We start from the raw sequence: 22,238 nt of genomic DNA, 5'->3' as shown, positions 1-22,238 counted from the left end.
CCCCTGAGGAGGAGGAGGAGGCACCGTAGTGCTGTAGTTATCACTCTCAGCTGTCAGACAGAAAACTCTTATTTCATTTAACCCGTGTTTAACCTCTGTAACTAGCAGCTACATCCAGGCAGTCACAGCTGCCGTTTGCTCAGGTGGAAACATCTGAAGACATCAGGAAACGTTGATGGACTGATGAAATGCAACATATTTTTTACAGTTTGCTGCTGAATGCTGCACATCTCCTCTCCATTATCATGATCCTGCATCTCCTGAAATAATTATAAAAAATCATGTAACATGTAACTAAAGCAGAATTGGAGTGGTTAGAAAAAGAAACCATTTCCAGGAAAATTAAAGGTCAGATTTACTTCCCAGCATACACAGTGAGGTATGAGGGTGAAAGCGTACACATATGCTTGCATTTTCAACCTGAAGTTTTCTGTTTTTGGTTGGGACTTAGGGGTTATTGTGGCAAATTCTGTTGGTTGCATAGAAATAAAAATGTTATGCTAAACACAAAGTTGAGCTGTTGTAGGCATGTAAACAAGTATGTGAGTAATGGAGTAACTGGACGTTAAATGGAGTTTGGATGCCTCCCTATTTGAGCTTTAGTAACATTCTTTGTTGGCAGAGTTAAAAAAGAGGGAGGTGGGGGTGAAGTTAAGGGTCACAAGGCAACTAGAGCTCTTTTCAGATGTCATTGTTTTGGAGGGTCAGACTGGAATGGATGTTGAGATGTGGAGGAAAGGAGAATGTGAGTGTTTCCATGCTGGGTAGAGAGAGAGAGAAAGACACACACACACACACACACACACACACACACACACACACACACACACACACACACACACACACCCACACACACACATGTATGAAGAGCAAATGGGAGTGGGGATGAGTATCCAGAGCAAATCTCCTGTCTGAAACTTTAAGGAGGCTCATAAATTACAAACCTCCCTGGTCCTGCTCTCTTTACAGAAGGTGGGAAATGTTGCTGGGATTTAACATCACAAAGAAGAAATAAAGAAAAAACAGAGGGCAATAAACTTTTTCTCACTCTCTTCAGAAGAAGAACCAAACATCTGTTTGTATGCAGAGTTGTGTTGAAACTCTAATGTTCTGGTGCACTGCTGAATTTCTGCTCTGCACATTGTTCAGCTGTCTGTCTGTCTGTCTGTCTGTCTGTCTGTATGTATGTAATGTATGTAATGTATGTATGTAATGTATGTAATGTATGTATGTAATGTATGCAATGTATGTATGTAATGTATGTAATGTATGTATGTAATGTATGTAATGTATGTATGTAATGTATGTAATATATGTAATATATGTAATGTATGAATGTATTTACGTACGTACGTCCAGCAGCAGGTGATTGGTCAGTTTGTTTACTGCTTTTTCCAGTTAACGGAAAAACTTTCCAGCTCCACTTTTATTGTTTGTTTATCTTTTTCACCTTTATAATTTGTTTCTTCTTCTTCTCTTCTGTCTTTATTTTATTGAACTGAACAATCCTATACAAAACAACAAGGCACCAATAATTAATCATATGGAAAATAATAATTAGTGACATTAGAAAGCAACAGATGGACACTGCTAAACAGTCTCCAAAAAAAAAAAAAAAAAAACAAACAAAAAAAAATCAAGAAAAAAATAGACAAAAATATTTTCAATAATAATAAAATAATGAAAGTAGTACAAAAAAAAAATAAATAAATGAAGAACTTAAACACAATAAAAAATCAATGTGGTTGTCTTTCTCTTTGTGAGAGGTTTAAAATGATTGTATACATTTTTAAAACTCCAATTAATGTTCGTTGTAAAATGAATAAATATAGCTTTAGGACTCCTAACCTTCATTATTCGACTGAATTTGAGAGTATTTTGAATGATTTCAGTCAGACTTATAGACATCCATGTCTGGTAAAGTTGTTAATCTGACATCATGTAAATGTTCAGCCTGTTACGGTTCAGTGCTCTGAATACAACATTAGCTGTACATTTAAGATCTTTTTTCTGGAATTATCACCAGCTTCTTAGACAAAGGTTGTCAATGTTGTTGTTTAGCCTGTTCTGGGAGTTTTTTTTTTTTTAACCACTAACGCCACAGTTTGCAGTAATGGGCTTTTATAAACCCTCATTACCATTAAATAGCAGAATTAGCATCAGCTAGCAATTAGCAGACAGCTGCCGTCCTTCCCACTGCTTGTAAAATGCCACCAACAGCGAAGCCGCTTTGTGTACCCATGGAAGCCCAAACAGACATACAGAAATTAGTATTCGGGACACACAGCTTTTTCTCTGTGTGGACTTAATAATTGTGAATCCTAACCATCCAGAGCTTCTGAAAGATTTGATATGCCCCATCACAGTTATTTTGGGAAAGTTTAATCAGACCGAGTCTTGCGGACTTTCCTGGTGTGATGCACCCTAAGCTGATGTTTTTCAGAAATGAGACCACTGATATTTGAATATAAACTCCTGTTTCTTTTATAGTGTTTTTTATGACATTTTTACTGAAAAATGTAACAATTGTTTTAATAGAATATACGTATCTAGTGGAAATAACTTCATTTTAATCTAGTTGTTGGTAATTGGTAGTTTTCTAGTTGTTGGTAATTGGTAGTTTTCTTTTATCTTCTTGCTCCTGGTGTGAGGAAACCCGTTTTCAACTAAACAGACAGGGAAACATGTTCTGGTCTCCATACTGACCTCATATCAGCAATAATCCACCTTTCCCCACTTTCAGTACATAAAAACATGTTCTAGACATAAAAATACACTTCACCTGTTAGAATGATGATTAGCGATGAAAATAAAGAAGTTATAATTAATGTTGGTATTGTCATGTGACTGCTATCCAGTTACTGCTCCTCCCTGTGTTTAAAACCAGTTATCCAGGCTGCTGCTGCACCATCACAGAGACGTCTGGTCTGACATTAGTTCAAGCAGAAATTAACAAGAAATTTACAAAAACTTTGACTGAAATCAATCTGATCGGTAATTGCAGGTGACATGTTTACATGGATGCTAGATAAAGCAATTCAACTGTATTTAAATGATGAACAGATTTTATATGATTGTTATATTTTTTACATGCGCAGAGCATACTAGTTCAGAATAAAATATATTTTCTTATATGTGTGTGTGTGTGTGACCTTTTAACTGTCGAAATATTCAATAATCCTGAACTCTTTTACCTTCTAACAGAAACATTGTATCCGACACACTAAGTTTCTGTTGTGCTGCCATTAAGTCTTCCCTAAAACTCATTACATCACACAACCCCCACATGGGTCAAGCATGCATGGAAATAACATCCACCACAGAAACAATGAGTGTACACGCGGTGAAAAGAAATTCATTTTGTTACAGAAGTATATTTATTGAGATCTATCTCAGTGGCAGCTTCTTTTATCTGTCATGTGCCCTGGTTCGTGTTCGTAGGATGACCCTGCGTGTGGGAGTCAAAGTTTATTTGGCAGTAATTTAGCTGTGTAGGGCAAAACTGTACTGTTTAAACACACAAAGAACACTTATATCATACAAGCAACTTAGCAACCCTCAGCAACTCAGCAACCTGCAGCAACTCAACAACCTGCAGCAATTTAGCAACTCAGAAACTCAACAACCTGCAGCAACTTAGAAACCCGCAGCAACTCAACAACCTGCAGCAACTTAGAAACCCGCAGCAACTCAACCTGCAGAAACTTAGCAACTCAGAAACTCAACAACCTGCAGCAACTTAGAAACCCGCAGCAACTTAACCTGTAGAAACTTAGCAACTCAGTAATTCAACAACCTGCAGCAACTCAACAACCTGCAGCAATTCAGCAATGTGCAGTGACTCAACAACTCGCAGCAACTTAACAACCTGCAGCAAAATAGCAACCTACAGCAACTCAGCAACCCACAGCAGCTCAACAACCAACAGCAACTTGCAACTCAGCAACTCATCAACCACCAGCAACTTAGCAATTGGCAGCAACTCAGCAACTTACAGAAACTCAGTAATTCAACAACCTGCAGCAACTCAACAACCTGCAGCAATTCAGCAACGTGCAGCGACTCAACAACCTGCAGCAACTTAGCAACCTACAGCAACTCAGCAACCCACAGCAGCTCAACAACCAACAGCAACTTGCAACTCAGCAACTCAACAACCACCAGCAACTTAGCAATCGGCAGCAACTTACAGCAACTCAGTAATTCAACAACCTGCAGCAATTCAGTAACGTGCAGCAACTCAACAACCCGCAGCAACTTAGCAACCCGCAGCAGCTCAGCAACCCACAGCAGCTCAACAACCAGCAGCAACTTACAACTCAGCAACTCAACAACCTGCAGCAACTAAGCAACCTGTAGCAACTTAGCAACCCGCAGCAGCTCAGCAACCTGCAGCAACTCAACAACCTGCGGCAACTTGCAACTCAGTATCTCAACAACCCACAGCAATTCAGCAACCTGCAGCTTCTTAGCAACCCACAGCAGCTTAGCAACTCAGCAAGCTGCAACAACCTAGCAACCTGCAGCAACTTAGCAATCTTTGGCAACTCAGCTACAAACAGCCAGCCAAAGTAAAACTACACAGACGTCACTGACATATTGAAGGAGAAAAAATGAATAAAGAGACACGGTGGAAAACTCAAACATGCGTTTAGGTGATTAAAAAGTACAAAACAGCGTCGCTCACTTGTTTGGTGAGCATTCAGCACTATAACAAAAGTCAAAATAGCATAATAGGGCCCCTTTAAAAACAAAGCTGGAGTCGATGCAAATGATCACATCATAAGGTTTAAAGAAGAATACTCAATTACTTTTACAAATAGACCAATAAAAGCAGGTATTTCATTCAATGTGTTGTTTCTGTCTTTCTGTCCGTGTGTTTCTCATTGATTCTCAAGGTGAAACTACGAGCTGCTTTCACACATGCACTGCAGGCATGAAGCTTTCTGGAGCTTTACATGTGAAAAAGTAAATATTCAACTCACTCCTATATTTGTAAATAAAAAAATGAACAAACAAACAAAGGTGGCCATGCTTTGGAATAAACAGGTATAAAAAAAGATGGAAGGGTGGGACAAACAAAAGAGAAAAAAAACACACCAAAACAGAAATGAACCCCAGATAATGATTCCAATGTCAGTTAGCTTAAAGAAAAAACAGAAGCAGTTTAACTTTTACAGTCAGGATGTGACTGCATCATCACCATGGTGACGTTAACGTGTGAAGCAAATCTGGTTCACTATCTGTGAGTTCCTCTTCTGTTTCAGATGAGAAAGAGGACGGAGTGTCAGCATCCTGCTATCAGCTGTTTATTGTATGTTTGTTTACTCACAGAGCTCTTACAGAATCTTCCAGTACATCCCTCAGTCTGCTGCTCCTTGTAGTACAGTACGAGGGATAAGCTGATAACAACATGGGGGAAGATCATCTTGTTGTCTGTTATCAGAATAATTTCTTTGCCTGTGCCCCGGGTGAATGTGGATTTATCTTTCCAACCACTCCTATAGAATCCAAAGGCAAAAAAAATAATGTTTCCCAATTTATTCTCAATTCAATGAGTTTTCTGAAGCAATATTCAGTTTCTGGACTGTGTAAGGAAGTTCGTGCCTGTTATGTTTATATTCAAATGTTAAAATATAATGCTGTCAATTTATATGAATTACATAGGACAAAATTTAAATATGGAATTCATGCATTAGCTTGTACAGCTGTATGCAAAAGATATAATTATGGATTCTGTACTGTAGCTGTTGCTACTTGCATTATCATGATATCACCATGTGCTTTTCTCTTATATTAATCATAAATAAATACATGGTAATTATCACAGAATTAACAGTTCTTTCACAGGGATGGAACAGTCTTTTTTCTTTTATGTTGCCTTACACTCTGCTATTGATACCGCAGATACACAAACATACAGATATAAGACACAACAACAGCCACCGTCACAGATAAGTGTGGAGCCTCACACACCATCCTGTCTGTAGTTTCTACAGCACATGGCCTTCCTGTGTCATAATGAATACATTCAGTCTGATGATTAGAAGATTAAAGGAGAGCTGTAGAAACGGCTGCTGCCTCAGAATGCAAGTTGTACTGGAAACACAAATTTCCCTGAGGAATTTCCAGAGGGATTAATAAAGTATTTCTGATTCTGATTCTGATTACACAATTTTCTCAGAATGAATCAAGAAGTTGTGACATTGATTTGCAGGACATGAGTCCAAATTATAACAATGAACACTACGGTGTGTTATAATGATGTGAGGGGTTCCTTTCTTAAAGTAATATTTGTCTCAATGCTGGTGCTTTCCACTGGTTTTGTGGAGGTGCAGTTTGGCACAGTGCTGTTCGTGTGTAAATCACCTCCGCCCACACAGAGAGCTCAGCCACTTTTAACCTCCATAAACCGTACAATAATGTTGGTGTTCAGGACCAGGCCTGGGGAGGCCTCTGTGGATATCTGTGAATGTGTTTTTCAGGGGAGGAATAGTAAATGATAGACAGCTTGTTTTTGTTAACAACAATCAGCTCCTTGACTACAGGGACAAAAGACTCCCCAACATCAATAAAATATTTATTTGGATTCCAACCATGATGAGCTGTTTCTGTGCCCGAACCTAAATAAACCCTTAGCCTAAAAGATAAATTGATCACGTTTACATTTATTTTCCACCTTGTTGAGGTTTTAAAAATCACTTTGCCATGTTTTTATTTACCGTTTACATGAACAGTTCTATAGCGCTTCTCATGGGCTCGACACATGGGAGGCCACGTCGCTCCTTCATCATTTCCTATGGAACTGGGTCAGTGAGGAAAAATCGCTGCCCTCCTCCAGCCAAGTGACGGTCACATTTGTGCATGTGAAATGTTACGCTTGTTCATGTAGACGTGCACATGAGGGCTTGTGACGCAACATAAGAAAATAGAAAAATGTTAAATTTTTGTCGCTGTTGCATGGCACCACCACCAACCAGCGAGGGTTTCATTGACTGACCAATGAGAGCAGGCTAGACAGTACAGTCTGCAAACACTTTCAGCATGGAGGAACAGATCATTACAGCTGTGTCCAAGTTTCCCATACTTTACAATACTTCCCACAAAGATTATAGAGATGTAAATAAAAAGGCAGCCGTGTGGCGCCAGGGGGAAACTGTCTGAACGTAGGTCCTGGATCGATCTGGATCAGCCTTGAGGTCCGCCATTAAATGATAATATTCACTATGCTGTTTCCTGGTTTGTAAAACAAGATGAACCCAGTAAAATAGTAAAAATCTTCCGACTCTTCATCCTTCATGCCTTGTCTGTCACGAACTGCTTTGAAAATGTTAAAATTCCCTCTAATATCATAACCAATCAAATTTCTTGGAGTAAAGCGATCAGAGAGCATGATGCCTGGTGCTGCTGCCATCGCTGTTGTTTGTCACATCCCGTGTGCTCGGTTTCACCTTGGTGGCGTTGAGTGTTGCCTGACGCTGTCGTTGGTCACCCCCAGTGTGTCGAGCCCATCACTACATATGCATGCACTCTGTTCTCATGCACTAATGTTTAATGTAGCCTCAAACCACCAGGCATTTGAACTGGATTTTCCCTCTTTAGGGCTCGACACAGACAGACAGAACTTTGGAAAGTTGGAAGCATAGCAGATGGATCCATGTTAACCCAAAATTTTTGTGCTAAAGTCGCAAAATTGTGACATGCAACAGGACATGTTTTCAGGAAGAGAGCTTAAACCTTCTAGCACTTTCTATTGCTAGATAGCAGACACGTGAATCCCCAAAGCCAAACAGCCTTGGGGAAGCAATGATGGCGGAAGTGCCATATTTATATATACATACATAATAGGGGTGGAACTTTAACGCCTTAGTTGCGATTAATTAATTACTAAAAGATTTACGCGTTAAAAAAATTAAAACATTTAATTGCAGTTTGAATTCCAAATAACTCTGGTAAGTGCAAATTTCCGGTACACTGATGACAGCACGTCTATTTAGTGAGTTTTCAGACGCCCTTCTAGCGATTCTATTTTTTTTTTAAAGCAACTAATAACAGATCTAGAGAGTTTTTCTGGTGATTGGAGACTTTTGGTGACTGGGGTGAAAACACGCAACGTTTACTCTTCTCAATGAGCAGCAGTGCAGCAGCTGCAGGACCAGACTCAAAGCTGCTGTTGGCTGATCCTGTCCTGGCTCACTGTGACACATTAATGCCTATTAATGAAGAGTGTGGACGAGAACATTTAAAGCATTAAAAGTACTGTTACATGTTGTAGACTCTTAATCAAAGAACAGCCAAGTCTGTTAGTTAAAGGTGTCATCTCCTGGTCTTTTTATGCATCCACTGTCCTCTAAGTGTCTTTAAATATTTTTTTGAAAACAAAAAAAAAAACAAAGAGTTTGTTCTGACCCTTTGCTCATACCACAACTTTGTCTTGTGACAGTTCATGCAAGCTTTTGACTAATGGTAATGAGGTGCGTGCTGATTGGCTGCAGGGAGGCCAGAGCTGGAAAGGGGGCTGGCCCAGTGCATGCACAGCGAGTCAGACTCCAATAGTGAGGAGATGTTCGACTCTTTTCAGAGAGCCAGCCCTTTTGGCTTGGCTCCCAAAGAAGAGCTGGCCCTTTTGGCTCCCGAGCAGTTTTTAAATTAAGTGTTTTTTTAGCCCCATTAATTTACCTTAATTTTGCAAAAATTAATGAATTGTGTTTTGAAAACCGGTTTGTGTTCAGCATTTTTACAAGAACTCTATATTTGCCTCCTTTTAAGCATTTATTCTGATACAAAACCACTTACTTCTGTTTAATATTTCAACAAAAATCATATATTGCGCAAATGGACAAAAACCAGAAAACAACTCCAGAAAACAGAATAAGAAACAAACTGAAGAAAGCAGCTATAATGTCCTCAGTGCAGGTTGGCATTCAGAAAAATAAGATGCTCCATCCTGGATGGCTGATCCGGTTTCCCCCCTCTGTGAGGAAGGTTTGATAACATGACGCGCTCACTCATGTACTCTCCTCACGGCCGTCTGCTGTCTCACACAGTGTAGTGCCGTCTATCCCCCGTTTACAAAGGATAATTATCTCTTTGCTGTATCATGTGAGATGGATGAAAGAGTAGCGAATGCCACAAATATCTAATAAGATAAAAAAGGAAAAGCTGGAAGCTCAGAGCTTGACTCATTGTTGTGCGACAGTTTAAAAGAATGCAGCAGTGAGTCACTAAGGAATGTCAAACTGTGGATCTGCTGTGAATCACTGCTTCACATGTCGCTCATTGGAGGCGCCGGGGAGAGGAGGTCTGCCTTCTTAATGCCCTCTCCCTTGCCCGACCCCCTTGTCAAGTGTTTAATTAAAACTTTTCTGGTTGTTGGAAACGCAGCAGGTTGGAGTTAAGCCTGGTGCTGGGCTTAGGGACAGAGTTGCAGGGTGCAGTTGGGGGATGGGGATGGGTGGTGTATGTGGGAGTGAAGGGGTGAACAAGGCATTTATCAAGCCGCCAACCAGATAGGTGCTGGATAAGCTCCCTCCACCCCCGCTTTGTGAGCAACAATCCATTGATCCCAGACCTACTCATCATAATCCTGGACTGGAATCCAAGTTTAACCAATGTGTAAATTATGAGTAGAAATTCCCATTTTTCCTTTTTTGTTAAACTAATTTAATGTGTTTTTTATTAGGAGCATTAAGTTAGATGAAGCCGCTGCTAATTATTACTGAAAAAAAATGTTATAAACAAATGGAGTTTATAACAAGAACAAACTGAGTCAGTCCACATGCTTGGTGTTGACCAGGAAACACTAGAAACTAAGTTCTTCATCCCAAACAGAAAGACATTTCCTACAGCAACCCAGATAAGATTCAGGGCTCTAAATCTTTTTTTGATCAGCAGCCAGTATGTGATAGATTCTTAAAGTTTCCACAAGCCACATTTTTTATGGGGAAAACAAACCAGACAGGTGCACCTAAATGCATTTCATCGTCTTTCTTTAAACCGGTTGATGCTTTTTAATTAAAATGCCAACAATAACAACAACAATAACAACAATATTCTCTTAATCAAGACAACGTAACATTTGCTCTGAACACATTTGAAACTTTATCTTAGCAGATTCTTTGTCAACAATCTCCTGTAACTTCTTTCTTTTTTAAAGCTGTTTAAATTTGAAGCTGTACGTTGTTCAGACAGTACCACCTTGCCTTGGGCTGGCCTTTGATTTTAACCCATATTTGTTTGACTAGTGGGAGTTAATTTAGAGCCCTACCCATAATATACACAAAATTCCATCAAACAACAAAGTTTGTTATATGTTTAGAGATGTTGAACACTGCTGTTCTAACAGAAAGACTAACACCAGATGTGTAAACTCTAATAGAAATGTTTTTCTTGCTCTCGTAAACTCTGAGAAAACAATTAAAAACAAACAAACAAAAAAAAAAGAGCTAATAAATTTAATATAAAGTGCTGCTAATAACCGCCTTTTCTACTGTTCGACTAAATGTTCCATTTTCTAATTTATTTCATTTTAATGTGATGCCATGTTTATATCACCACTATCAGCATGATTGATATTAAATCTCTGAGTAAAGATGTCTACTTTCTTTCAGCAGCAAAACAGAGTGTCCTTGATTTTTTTTTCTCCTTATGTCAGAAGAAGAATTAGACACTTAAAAATGGGAAATTGTAGAAAATATATCATGTATAAAATATTTCTTTACAGCACTTATGTGACCTGGAGCCTCTCTGGGTTAAAGTGAACATTAGCGCCTGAATTCGCTGATGAATGAGTCCAATCCTCGACTCCGTCCCGTGTTTTCCATCCCTCACTCTCTGCTGGGGTGATTACTCTGCTTTACTCCATCCCTGCTCGGTCCCTTGAGAGCCTCATACACACACATACAAACACTAGAACACGCTTTCAAACAGACTGAGAAACTCAGTGGTCCGGCATGGAGGTGCTGGTGCTCCCTCTCAGCAGCTAACTTGCAGCAGCGTGCATGGAAGGCTGCAGCGTGTTGGATGGAGACCCTGGAAACTGACAGCATCCCTTTACACTAACTGGAGACATCAGCAGCCTGCTGAACATGGAATTAGGAAGAATTTGGTCCAGATATCAGAGGACGGTGCTTATCACCATGATGATGTTCAAACTGGGTAAGTTATCACCCACCGCTGCATGTACGTTATGCCTGAGTTGCAAGCAGGAATGTCTACACATTCACTTTTAATTCACAGTTTCAGTCACAGGTGCAGCTGCAAACTTTAATGTGTGAAGTGCATGTGTGCACATACACAAGCGTGTTTTCATCCGGTGCTTGGACCATGAGGCTGTAATAGTAAATGATAGTTTTTCAGCCTCTGATTCAATGAAAAAGTTCAAATAATCACTTTATTTATTACCAAATAACAAAACGTTACTTAAGCTTAAAACTTCCATGTGTCTAATCTGCAGCATGTGCCCCCACCTGTCTCTGGGTGTGTTGGGTTGGGTATGGGTGGGGGTGGTAAGTCAACCCCAGCAACCTTATGAAGCCCTGTTGACCTATTTTTCCCGCGACCTTCATTTGTGTGAGGCGTCTGAAGCTCGTTTAAGTGGTGACACACCAGCCAAAGGGATTGGCTGGGGGTGGCATTGTTAAAGATCACCATAGTAACGAGCTGAGCGTCCGGCTGCACAGTTTTTTTGTCTCCTTTTGAATGGAGGGGTCGGTGGGCATTAAGGAGCATGGAAAGAGGTCTAACGCTCTGCTCTAACGATTTAAAGGAAACGACAGAAAAGAACACACAGGCAGGCTGAGGTGGTGTGATGAAGGAAAGTCAGCCTCATGAGAAAGAAAAAAGTAGGAAAAATAAAGTTTTTAAAAGCTGAACACTTGTAGGATTGTTGTCAGGCCTCATACACAACAACAGCTTTGAAAAGGAGGCAAAAATCTACGTATCTTCTGTGTGGGCCTCGTGCTGTAAGTGCCGTCATCTCCAGATGACACACTGAGGAGACAAGTGCTGCTGGCAGGCCAGCGATTGCCTGTAACAGCGAAACTGTGACTAATCCTTGCTAAATTTGCTCTGCTGGGACCTGAAAACTTATGATCCTATGATAAACTTTTGAAAATTTGGGGTTAAAAGTTTTGCTTTTTAATTTTTCTGCTGATTAAAGAAAAACTCATGTACTGGGCCCAGGCTTACTAACAAACCTCTCATTAATCTAACTTATTATGGTTAATACTTTTATCAGTATGAGTTCAGTGTAACTGTAAGGAATTTCAGAATAAACACCACATATTTTGCCTCCAAACTAGACACAAAGCTCCCACAGGAGACAGAAGTCTCAGTGTTGTACATTTGGTGTATAATAGCGACTGAGTCATGGGGGATTTGTGCATTTTTTGTATAAAGCCAAGCAGCCACCTGCTGCGGAGCCTCTGGAGCACAAAGCTGAACCCCGGCGGAGCAGCCAGTGTCTTGCAGTTATTCAATAAAATTCCTCTGAACTCAGCCTGCGTGTTAGCCAGGAGCTTCCCTTTCTCTGATTTACAGCGTTGATGCTTCCTCTGCCCTGCAGTAGGACTCTCTGTTGGCTTCATGCTGCTGTTGTTGTGACTTCTTCTGCCTTTTACACCTACTGAAACTAAATCTGATTCTTCAGCTGTGTTGTGCCAAACAACTTCGCTTGACCAAGGGAAGTTTTATGGATATAAAGGAAATGAAGCTTTGTGGATATAAGGCTCCCCTTGATGCTTATTATTTTTCTTTTTTTTATGTTTAATGCTGAATTGCATATTTAAACTGGACCTGACAGGAGGAACAAAAGAAGGGGGACAGTGAGGAGAGAAAAATGGGAAAATGAAGAAAACAACAGCAACAACTAAAACAGGGAAATCAGACAACTGCTCCATCTGTAAAGAAACTTAGTTAACAGGCTGTAAACACTGTAATGAAAACAAAGCAGAGGATCATCAGGAGCACTTACAGGATGAGAAACTTAGAAAAACATGAACAACAACACCAACAACAAGAGAGTATAACTGTAGTAATTGTTGATAAACCCAGCGGTACCAGGTGTCCCATGAGCAGAACATGACAAATATATATATATTTTATGCAGTCTACCTTGCAAGTACCTACACGTTATACACCATTGGAAAGCTAAGATTTTTGAGATGTGTATGATGTTTACAACCCATACAACATTTACAACATGATCAAACTCATATTGGTAAAACTGCAACTTGCATTGCTTGGTATGCTTTCATGTGGCCAGAAGACTTGCTAATTTTGCTTTTAGACCAGGGTTCCTTTCCATGGATGTCAGGGCTTACTGCTTTGGAACAGAACGGAAGGGGATGGCTGCTTTCCCGCTCCAGAAATGACGTATTCTGTATCGTGTTGCCAACCATTCACATGACAAATTGTGGATGTCTGCCTGAAAATAGAGGTATCCAAGAAGTATTGGCAAAAACGACACTTGCAATTTTTTTGTGGTCCATGAAGATGTGATGGGGCTTAAACTAAGGTGGTGCTGAAGTAGGTCATCCAGTAATAAACCCAAGGTAACTAGGAAGTGACCAGAAGATGCGTTCTATTGGCTCCAATTTGCTGTCACGACGAGATCACTGGAATACATGAAGCAAGCAAGGCCTTCGCTTGTTCAGTCTTTTTGAATTTGAGCAAAAACCACCAAGACATTATGCAAACACTGTTCCCATAACTTTTTTTTACCATAAGTAAGCCTGGAGTGGAGGAGTCTCTCTGAAATGACAACCCTAAAGCTATTGCTGCTGAGGTGGAAAACCTGTGACAGCTTCTTTGTGCATTTGGTAAAACCAGGATCAAACCAGGGACTTTTAGATCTAACGGTCTAACGGTCTCCCAGCTGAGCTATTTTAGCTTGTGACAGTTCTATAAGTGTTCTAAAAACAAAACTTGTTATTGACCAGAGGGTCAGTTGATATTCAGGCTGGAACAGAGCATTTGAAGCACAGATGAAATCTCATTTAATTTTCTGTCCCCTGTTATTTGTGTGAAAATGTAATCTTAGATATTTTATATACAATTAACAAATATTAATTCCCGTTTTCCTGTCTAAAGGGTATTTAGGCAAAATGTCATTCTTGTCAGCAGATGTTGACAGAGAAAGTTCATAAATACGTCTCCAAGGAAAAAGAAACAGCTTAGATTAGTGTTGCCAGTTACAGCCGATGAAATGATAATCCTGATTTGGTGAGTTGGGCATTCCCTAAAGCAACTATTGTGCAAACGAATTTACTAAAAGCCTGCTACTGCAAAGCAAACTAATAGACAATAGCTAGACAAGCATGTTGTTTGAATATATAATATATAACTTTACTTTTGACCTAAATTAGACATTTTGTTACAGTTTCTGTAATTCAAGGAGCAACACAATTAACAAAAGCTTTAGAAATAATAAGAAAATAAAGAAAATATGCTGCATGTGGAAGGATAACCTGTCAAAGCTCCCCAAACTAAAGCAGATTTGTTCATTTAAAGGATATCAGAAGACTCCGGTCAGTTTGTGCTGCTTCATATTTATCTCTGGAGAAGATTAAGTGTTTCTGAGACCATGCAATAATTTTTAATAGAGAATCAGGTTGGTTTTTAATGTAGTGCTGCCTGAGGGCCCCAGGATTACCATTATTCAGTTTTAACCTTTAGCATTGTCCTATGTGCACAGAGATTCCCCCTAATTGTTTTAATGTTTTGAAGATATAAATACACTGTAAATGGTGGAATCGTCAATGCCTTCATAGTTTTATGTTGAGGAACATTTTCTATATCTATATATGTCATTATCTAGATATTTGAGAGACTCTGCCTCTCCTTTTGCTCCTTTTCAACCAGGTGATATTACTGACCAGTTAACCTGATTACTTGTCAAATGCTGCTTTTTAGATTTGTACCAATTACTTTCCCAGCCTTTTGTTGCCCTCTTTCAACTTTTACAGATGTGCTGCTGCCATCAGATTTAAAATGAACTAATATTTTCCATGAAATTGTAAAATGTCTTAGTTTTAGCATCAGATATGTTGTTTGTGTTTGGGAATAAAATGTTGGTTGATAAGATTTGCAAATTATTGCATGAATATATTTTTTTTAATAACGTTTCACAGTGTCCCAACTTTGTTCCACCTGTGTCTCTTTTTCAGTCATACTTTTGTACAATCTCCTCACGTTAAATCATGTATTTATTAAAAGATTAAAAGAACTGATTTTAAAATCTACTTGTTAAATGACCATCAAACTTTTAACAGGAGAGATAAAACAAAAGCTTTACATGTGGATCAACTCAGCAGGAGGACTGATAACAAAGGCCCTCATGCCGGGGTCTCTGGAGAGCGTCCTGAGATATTCTACCTGCCAGCGGTCAGCAGCTCTGCTCAGTGTTACAGCTGGGACCAGTCAGTGCCAGGATCAGCCCCGTCCGGCCATAACCATGATCTATGAAGTGCTTTGCGATGGGGGTGGGTGGGTTGGTGTCTGTGGGAGGAGCTGTTATCAGCTCCCTGGAATGTGTGAGGGGTTGATTGGGTTTGGATGAAGGGGTGAAGAGTGAGGAAACCCTTGCTGCCTGTAAGGCCACTTCGACAGGATTCATGAGATTACAGTTGCAGAGCAGGATAACACCGTCCTGACTGCATTCAGCTGCTGGAGAGGATCATCTGGGCTTTCATTGAAACAAGGGGAGAAGAAAACAATGATACAAAAGAAATAAAGTGTAGAAGATCTTAGAGGGAGGTGAAAGAGATACTGGATAAAAAGATGACGCAGGACTAAAGAAAGGACTGGAAAAGACATCACAGCTTAGGAGGAGATAAGGAGGAAGAAGGAAACAAAACTAACCATCTTTAATTCCTCATAATATCACAATCAGCAAACAGTTATTCATGCATATTTTTTGCAAACATTATCAAAGACTAAAAGCTTCATAAAACATTTCTTCTCATAACAAATGTTAGTTCTGTTATCAGAAAGCCAGGAGGAGATGGGAGGAGACGTGAGAGGAAGGTGGAAATAAAGGCGGGCGTGTGTGAAAGGAAGAGGAGGTGTAAAAGTGGTTACAGAGGGAAAATGTGGGTGTTATATGGAAGAAATAAACACATTGTTAGCTGAAGAGATCACTGTCTGCCATTTAATTGGAGGGTTTTTATTCCACCCCACCTCCAGTAACTGTGACTCTGTACAAGACCTTCCTGCACGTGGTGAAGATAAAACACCTGGTTAGGAGACAGAGGAAGGTGTCAGAGTCACTGTGTTTGATAAACAGGTGTTTTATCTCTCTTAAGGTCAGGAAAGCACCGTTTCAAAGCTGGAAAAGCTAAAGTAAAACAGTCCAACTCTGTGCTGCGATAGCGGAGTTTTAACTTTTACCCGTGACCTTCCCAGTCAGTCACCCCACAGTGCCACACTCATGAGCTTCTGAATTAAACTTGTAAAGTTCAATCTGGATGTCATGAAGATTACAATCATCAGTTCTGTAAAAACTGTGAAATTACACACAAATCTTGTTTGGAGAAGTTTAGCTTGCTGTGTTAACACTTTCTGACTGGGAAAGATGGAGATCTGGTCCTCTGGAGACTGGTTGTGTTTTCTAAATTCTGCTGTATTTTATAAAATTGGTTTTCGACTGAGCCTCTAACCTAAATTATGATCCTCATATTGCTTTAAAGCAGTTTGTAATGCTCCCAAAAACATGTAATTTTGTTAACTTTAGTGGAAGAAATGTCCATGAACCAAACTCTCAGCTGCTAACACATTTACGTTTTGTACCATCTGCTGTGACCTGAGAAAAGAGGCGCTTGTAATTCTTTATCACCAGATTGGTTTCTAACCACCTCCAAAGGCCATGAGTCCTAATACACACAAAGCTAAAGAGAGAAGAAAGCTATGCCACAGTCATTTGCAGAGATGAGACTTTGGTAAAAAATGTTAGTGTGTTTTAATCCAGAGGACACACTGTGACATGGAATTTGAATAATGTTTTATGTTTCATTGAGGCCCTTCATGGTTTTTAATGCTGCTTATATTTAAAAACACACAGGAGTGGAATCCAAATTTTCCTCCGTTTCACTGTTAGCAGCAAATTAAAGACACCGTGTTGAATGTTGCATCTACATTTGTAAATCATAAAGTCAACTCAAGACACTTAGTTGACTTAGAGACACAATTCAGTTCAGTCCAGTTCATTAGTCCATTTGTAATCCAATTAAAAAGTATTTAATCCAGATTAGTCCAGTTTATAACTGTTTTCATTAGATTCAATTCATAAAATGATTTGCTTGGTTAAGGAAACCAGCAGATCGCACCAACTCTTCTCTTCTATCCTCCATCCTGAGCTGGCAGTGGAGAGGAAAAACTTCCTCATAACAGCAGGGAAACCCTCCAGCAGAACCAGAACCAGGAAGGACACCCATCTGCCTGGAGTCACCATTCGGGGGTGAAGAGGTCAACAAACACCATAACTCTAAGCCAGGCATACCTGCTGAGACAGAAAAAGAGAAACAAGTTAATGAGAGCAACAATGTCATGCATGGAGAGAAAGACAGAAAAGTGTGGTGCATCATGGGACGTCCCCCAGCAGCCTCGGCCTGTAGCAGCAGAACTAAAAGGACAACTAACGGTTGCCAAGCCAGACCTGTCTGTAAACATTATCTCAAATGAAAGTCTGAAGGCTGATCTTAAGGTCAAAAATGATGTTTGCTTCCTAAAGCCAAACTGGGAGCTGGTTCCAGAGACAGGGGTCTGAAAATTAAAGGTTCTGCCTCAAATTCTACTTTTAGAGCCTCTAGGAACCAAAAGTAAACCTGCAGTCTGAGAGTGAGGTGCTCTGTTCAGAAAATGTGGGACTCTGAGATCTTTAAGAGCCATTGGAGCTTTGTCATTAAGAGCTTTATATTTGAGGAGAAGAATTTTAAATTTGATCCTGGATTTAACAGAGAGCCGATGAAGAGAAGATTAAATGTTATGTCTGCTGCTAAATCTTTTTAACTTTATCTAAGTTCCACAGTTTATCTCCACACAAACATTCATTAGGCACTTTTTTCTAAGTGCACTCCTTATACAGTTTGCAGCTCTTTTTCTCTCTGATCACACGCCGGTGGGCAAGCATGGCATCGATCAGTCAACCTTCCAAACGGAGAACAAGCTGATCCTAAACTGATCGTTTCACAGTGGAGCTTCTTCTATTCAACGAGACTGCGAACATGTTACTGTCAAATGGTTTTTTTTCTATTTGGTCAGTTATTGTAATTATCTCTTGTTTGCATGACTCAGTTTTAATCATTTTATCCTCCATAGGTTTTTCATCAGTTACCAAAAAGAGAATCTCTGGATGCGGGTTTGTATTTAAACTCGATTTTTTATATTTTTCCTGTTTCCTTGCTTCCTTGCAGGCCTACTGTGCACAGCAGCAGCAGACAAGTGTTTATCATCTCCCTGTAACAACGGAGCGACGTGTCTGGACCACCTGGGCGATTATGTGTGTGTGTGCCCCAAAGGACCCGTGTGGTACATGGGCAAACACTGTGACGATCTGTTTGACGCCTGTTTGATGGAACCTTGTACAAACTGCACCGGTAAACTGGGAACTGATGAGTTCACCTGCCACTGCCCAGATGGCTTCACGGGGCTCAGGTGCGACGAGGATGTGGATGAATGTCAGAGCAACCCCTGCAGGGGGCTCAAGTCCTACTGTGTAGATGGAGTCAATGGTTTTTCCTGCCACTGTTCTTTTGGACTGGGAGGGGATGACTGCCAGGATAACGTGACCACTTGCTTAGTGGAAACGTGCCAGAACGGTGGCACCTGCATGGACGTCCCTGACACTGGACATCAATGTCAGTGTGCTGCTGGATTCCAGGGCAGCAACTGTGAGGAGAATATTGATGAGTGCCAGTCTGAACCTTGCCAGAATGGTGCCATCTGTAAGGATGGGGTCAACGGTTACCAGTGTTTCTGTGTGCCTGGATTTCAAGGTTACCATTGTGACTTGGACATCAACGAGTGTGCCTCCAGACCCTGCCAAAACAATGGCACATGTCTGGATGAGGTGGATCATTACGTGTGCAACTGCGCTCTGGGTTTTAAAGGTAAGGCACCATCTAATGCGAATCAGTTTTACAACAGGCTGAGACTGATGAGAATAATTTGACCATTTCTTTACTTTTAAATATTCACAGATTCTCTCAGAACTGCATTTTACACTGCAGCCCAAATGTGCTTGAATGCGTGAATGATTAAGTCCTTCTAGCACTTTTACTTTACAACCTTATCTAGATTTAAAAGCTTCCCAACAGTAGCTACCATATAAGCCAATTTTCCCAAGTAATTAAATGCAACCTGAAGGTTTCAGTGTGACTTTTGTACTCAAGCTGCATCACCACCCTTATACTTTAAACACACTTTTCCAATCTGATGGCATAAAGATCAGCGGGTTTCGGTTTAGTTTGTTCTTTAGTTTCTGGTCTTTATTGTCTGAATCCTCTGTCTTGTTTCCCATTTTATTTCGTAAGTTTTATCCCATTGTGCATTTTGTGTCTGTTCAATTTACTTGTTCCAGATTCTGGTTTAATCGTCACACCTGCTTCATATTGTGTAATTAGTCCCTCTATTCATGTTCCAGGTTTTCCTACTTCATTGTGTTGCTTTTAACAAACAACTAACACAGCATGACACTCATCACTGTCAATTACTTCTATCAATCCCTGTAATTACCTTTTCCCAGTCGGTCAGCCGTCTTGCTGTTTTAGTTCCTGAGTCAGTTCGCACTTTTGTTCTACTAAACCAGTGGTTCCCAACCCATCGTGGTTTAATGCTTTCATTAGCTAGCTTCTCGCCACACATGATGCATTCTGGTTGAGTCCTGTCCTTTGATAAACTAAAGTTAAAGATAACTTTACAATATTTGTTGTTAGTTAATGCGGTTGAATAATCTGCACTCATACTTTTCTCAGACGTTATTATTAATCCAAATAGAGCAGGAAAAAAAAAATAAATAAATACATACAGACATACATACAAAGACACCAGGATAAACATGAACTACTCCACTACCATTAATCCACCAACTCACTGAGTAAACCACACAACACATGGACCAAAACTGATTGGATGCACAAGATGTGGCGGATAAAGACAGAAGTCTTACAATAAGCCCCTCCCTTTTATTCACTTTGGGACCTGTTTTAAAAACAAAAGTATAAGAGCTTCAAAGTTGCTTCTTTATGAATAAAACATAAAAATAAGAAAGAAGAAATAAATGGTCTTAAACCCAGTTAAGACAGCATTGGTCTTAATTGGCCAAAACCCCAGGGACCCCTGTGGTCTTTGGGGACCTCAGGTTGGGAACCACCTCAGTACTTACATCCGCTTCAAGTATTTATTAATCCGCATTTGGCTCTTAGCTCATCGTCTCCTGCTGCCTTGATGCTTGACTAAATAAACTGAGAATGAACGAAGGAAAACCAGGAGCACAAATACAGAGGGACACAACGAGAAGCAGGTGTGGCAGTTAGGAGCCAGAATCAGGAGCAGGAAGAAAAACTGTAAACAATGAAGGCCAGAAACTAAGAAAACGACTGCAATAGAAAAACTTTCTATCCAGGTGCTTTCATGATGCTGCTTTTAAGCAAACATGTATATCAGCATGTCTCACACCAAATCATTTTGCAGTAGTCATGGGTTTTCATCAGCTTCTGCTCAGCATTGATGAACACACAACATCATCCACACAGTTTTTCTTTAGAGAGACACATTTATCAACCATTACGCCTCAAGGAGGCTCTGAAGCTGAAGGACAACAAGAGGAAAGAATGAAAGAGAACTGCAAGCTCGACTTTAAAGTGATTAAAACAAATAAACTAATTTAATTATCATAGAAAACTGTGCTCAAACACAGCCTGTAAGATACAATTAATACTAATACCATTCATTCATGTTGTCCTAGCTTACAGGCTAACCCTCAGAGAGCAGGGCAATGAGAAAAGACTAAACTGCCTTTCATAGCAGTTATAATAAAGTTATAGTTATTAATATTGCTGTTTAACTAATTTTCCTGACATGTTTGCTGCAGCAGGAGCCGTGATGTACACCTCAAAGAGGCAGTTAATTAAAACCTTTAGTGCCACAATTTCTAAATACATGTGCTTTAAAATTGAACCAAACAGCATCACATGGATGATTTATTCCCCGTCATTACGTCTTATTGCCTACATACATCCTGACACATCCTGAATTATTCGAACAGCAACACACCATGTCTGTACACCCACAGGCTCATTTCGTTAGTTGTAATTATGCACAAAAATCTGTTTAAATTTAAAGGTTAATTTGTAGTATTGAGTCCAGGAGATATTTCTAATAAAGTTCTGTCTGAGGATGAACGTAGTATAGAGATGTGAAATATCCTTCTTCAGAGTGAGAATCCTGCCTCAAACATGACAGAGACGCATGTCAGATATAACAATTATATTGTAATGATATAAACATTTTCTGATTTAATGATATATGAAATATAATTGACCGTTTTTAAGTGTAAGTATAGTCAGAGTGGACAGCAAAGTGAGAAAAGATGAAGATTTGACATCACTTCATGATTTAGTGTTCTGAGTAGCATTAGTGATGTCATTGTGCTGTTTTGGTACATGTAAGATAATTAAATGTGCTGCCCATCTCATACCCTGGCGCTGTGCCATCCTTCCCCTGCAGGGATTAACTGTGAGGTGGAAATTGATGAGTGTGAGGTCCGTCCTTGTCAGAACGGTGCCACCTGCCGAGACCACATTGCCATGTACTCGTGTGAATGTGTGGCCGGTTTTCAGGGTCAAGACTGTGAGATCAACATCGATGAGTGCATCAGCATGCCTTGTCTGAATGAGGGCAAGTGCATAGATGGGGTCAACAGGTAGGATCACACATACACACACACACACGCCCGCAAACATACCCACATGCATGCTTTCATTAATTCATTAGAGGAAGGGACACGACCTTACACTGATTACCTAGAGACTCGGTCTGACAGTAAATGAAGCCGTGAACTAAGTCCTCATGTTAGATTTTCCTTTTTTTGGATCTAAAAGTGAAGACAGTTCCCAACGTGTGACTGCAAACGCATTCCTATTCCCAAAAGGTTGAGAGGGTTTGTAAAATGTACATAAAACAATGCAATGATTCTTTAAATCACATGAACGCATATTTTTTTTTTCTAGAACATAAACAAC

At 39.9% G+C, this 22,238-nt stretch overlaps 1 protein-coding gene across 1 annotated transcript in view; it reads left to right on the top strand.

Moving 5' to 3' along the window:
• The first annotated feature begins 11,056 nt into the window (after nt 1–11,056).
• LOC121649567 (protein crumbs homolog 1-like) overlaps nt 11,057–22,238 on the top strand; it is a 35,981-nt gene continuing 24,799 nt past the window's right edge. The window contains exons 1-3 of the mRNA XM_042000501.1: nt 11,057–11,157; nt 18,411–19,106; nt 21,724–21,919. Of these exons, the coding sequence (XP_041856435.1) occupies nt 11,088–11,157; nt 18,411–19,106; nt 21,724–21,919 (962 nt within the window). The 5' untranslated portion in view covers nt 11,057–11,087. The remainder of the gene's footprint in view (nt 11,158–18,410; nt 19,107–21,723; nt 21,920–22,238) is intronic.

This window comes from Melanotaenia boesemani, chromosome 11 (genome assembly GCF_017639745.1).
Source record: "Melanotaenia boesemani isolate fMelBoe1 chromosome 11, fMelBoe1.pri, whole genome shotgun sequence".
Taxonomy (NCBI): Eukaryota; Metazoa; Chordata; class Actinopteri; order Atheriniformes; family Melanotaeniidae; genus Melanotaenia; species Melanotaenia boesemani.
The sequence above is the reverse complement of the archived record's forward strand: the minus strand, read 5'-3'. Positions and strand labels throughout refer to the sequence as shown.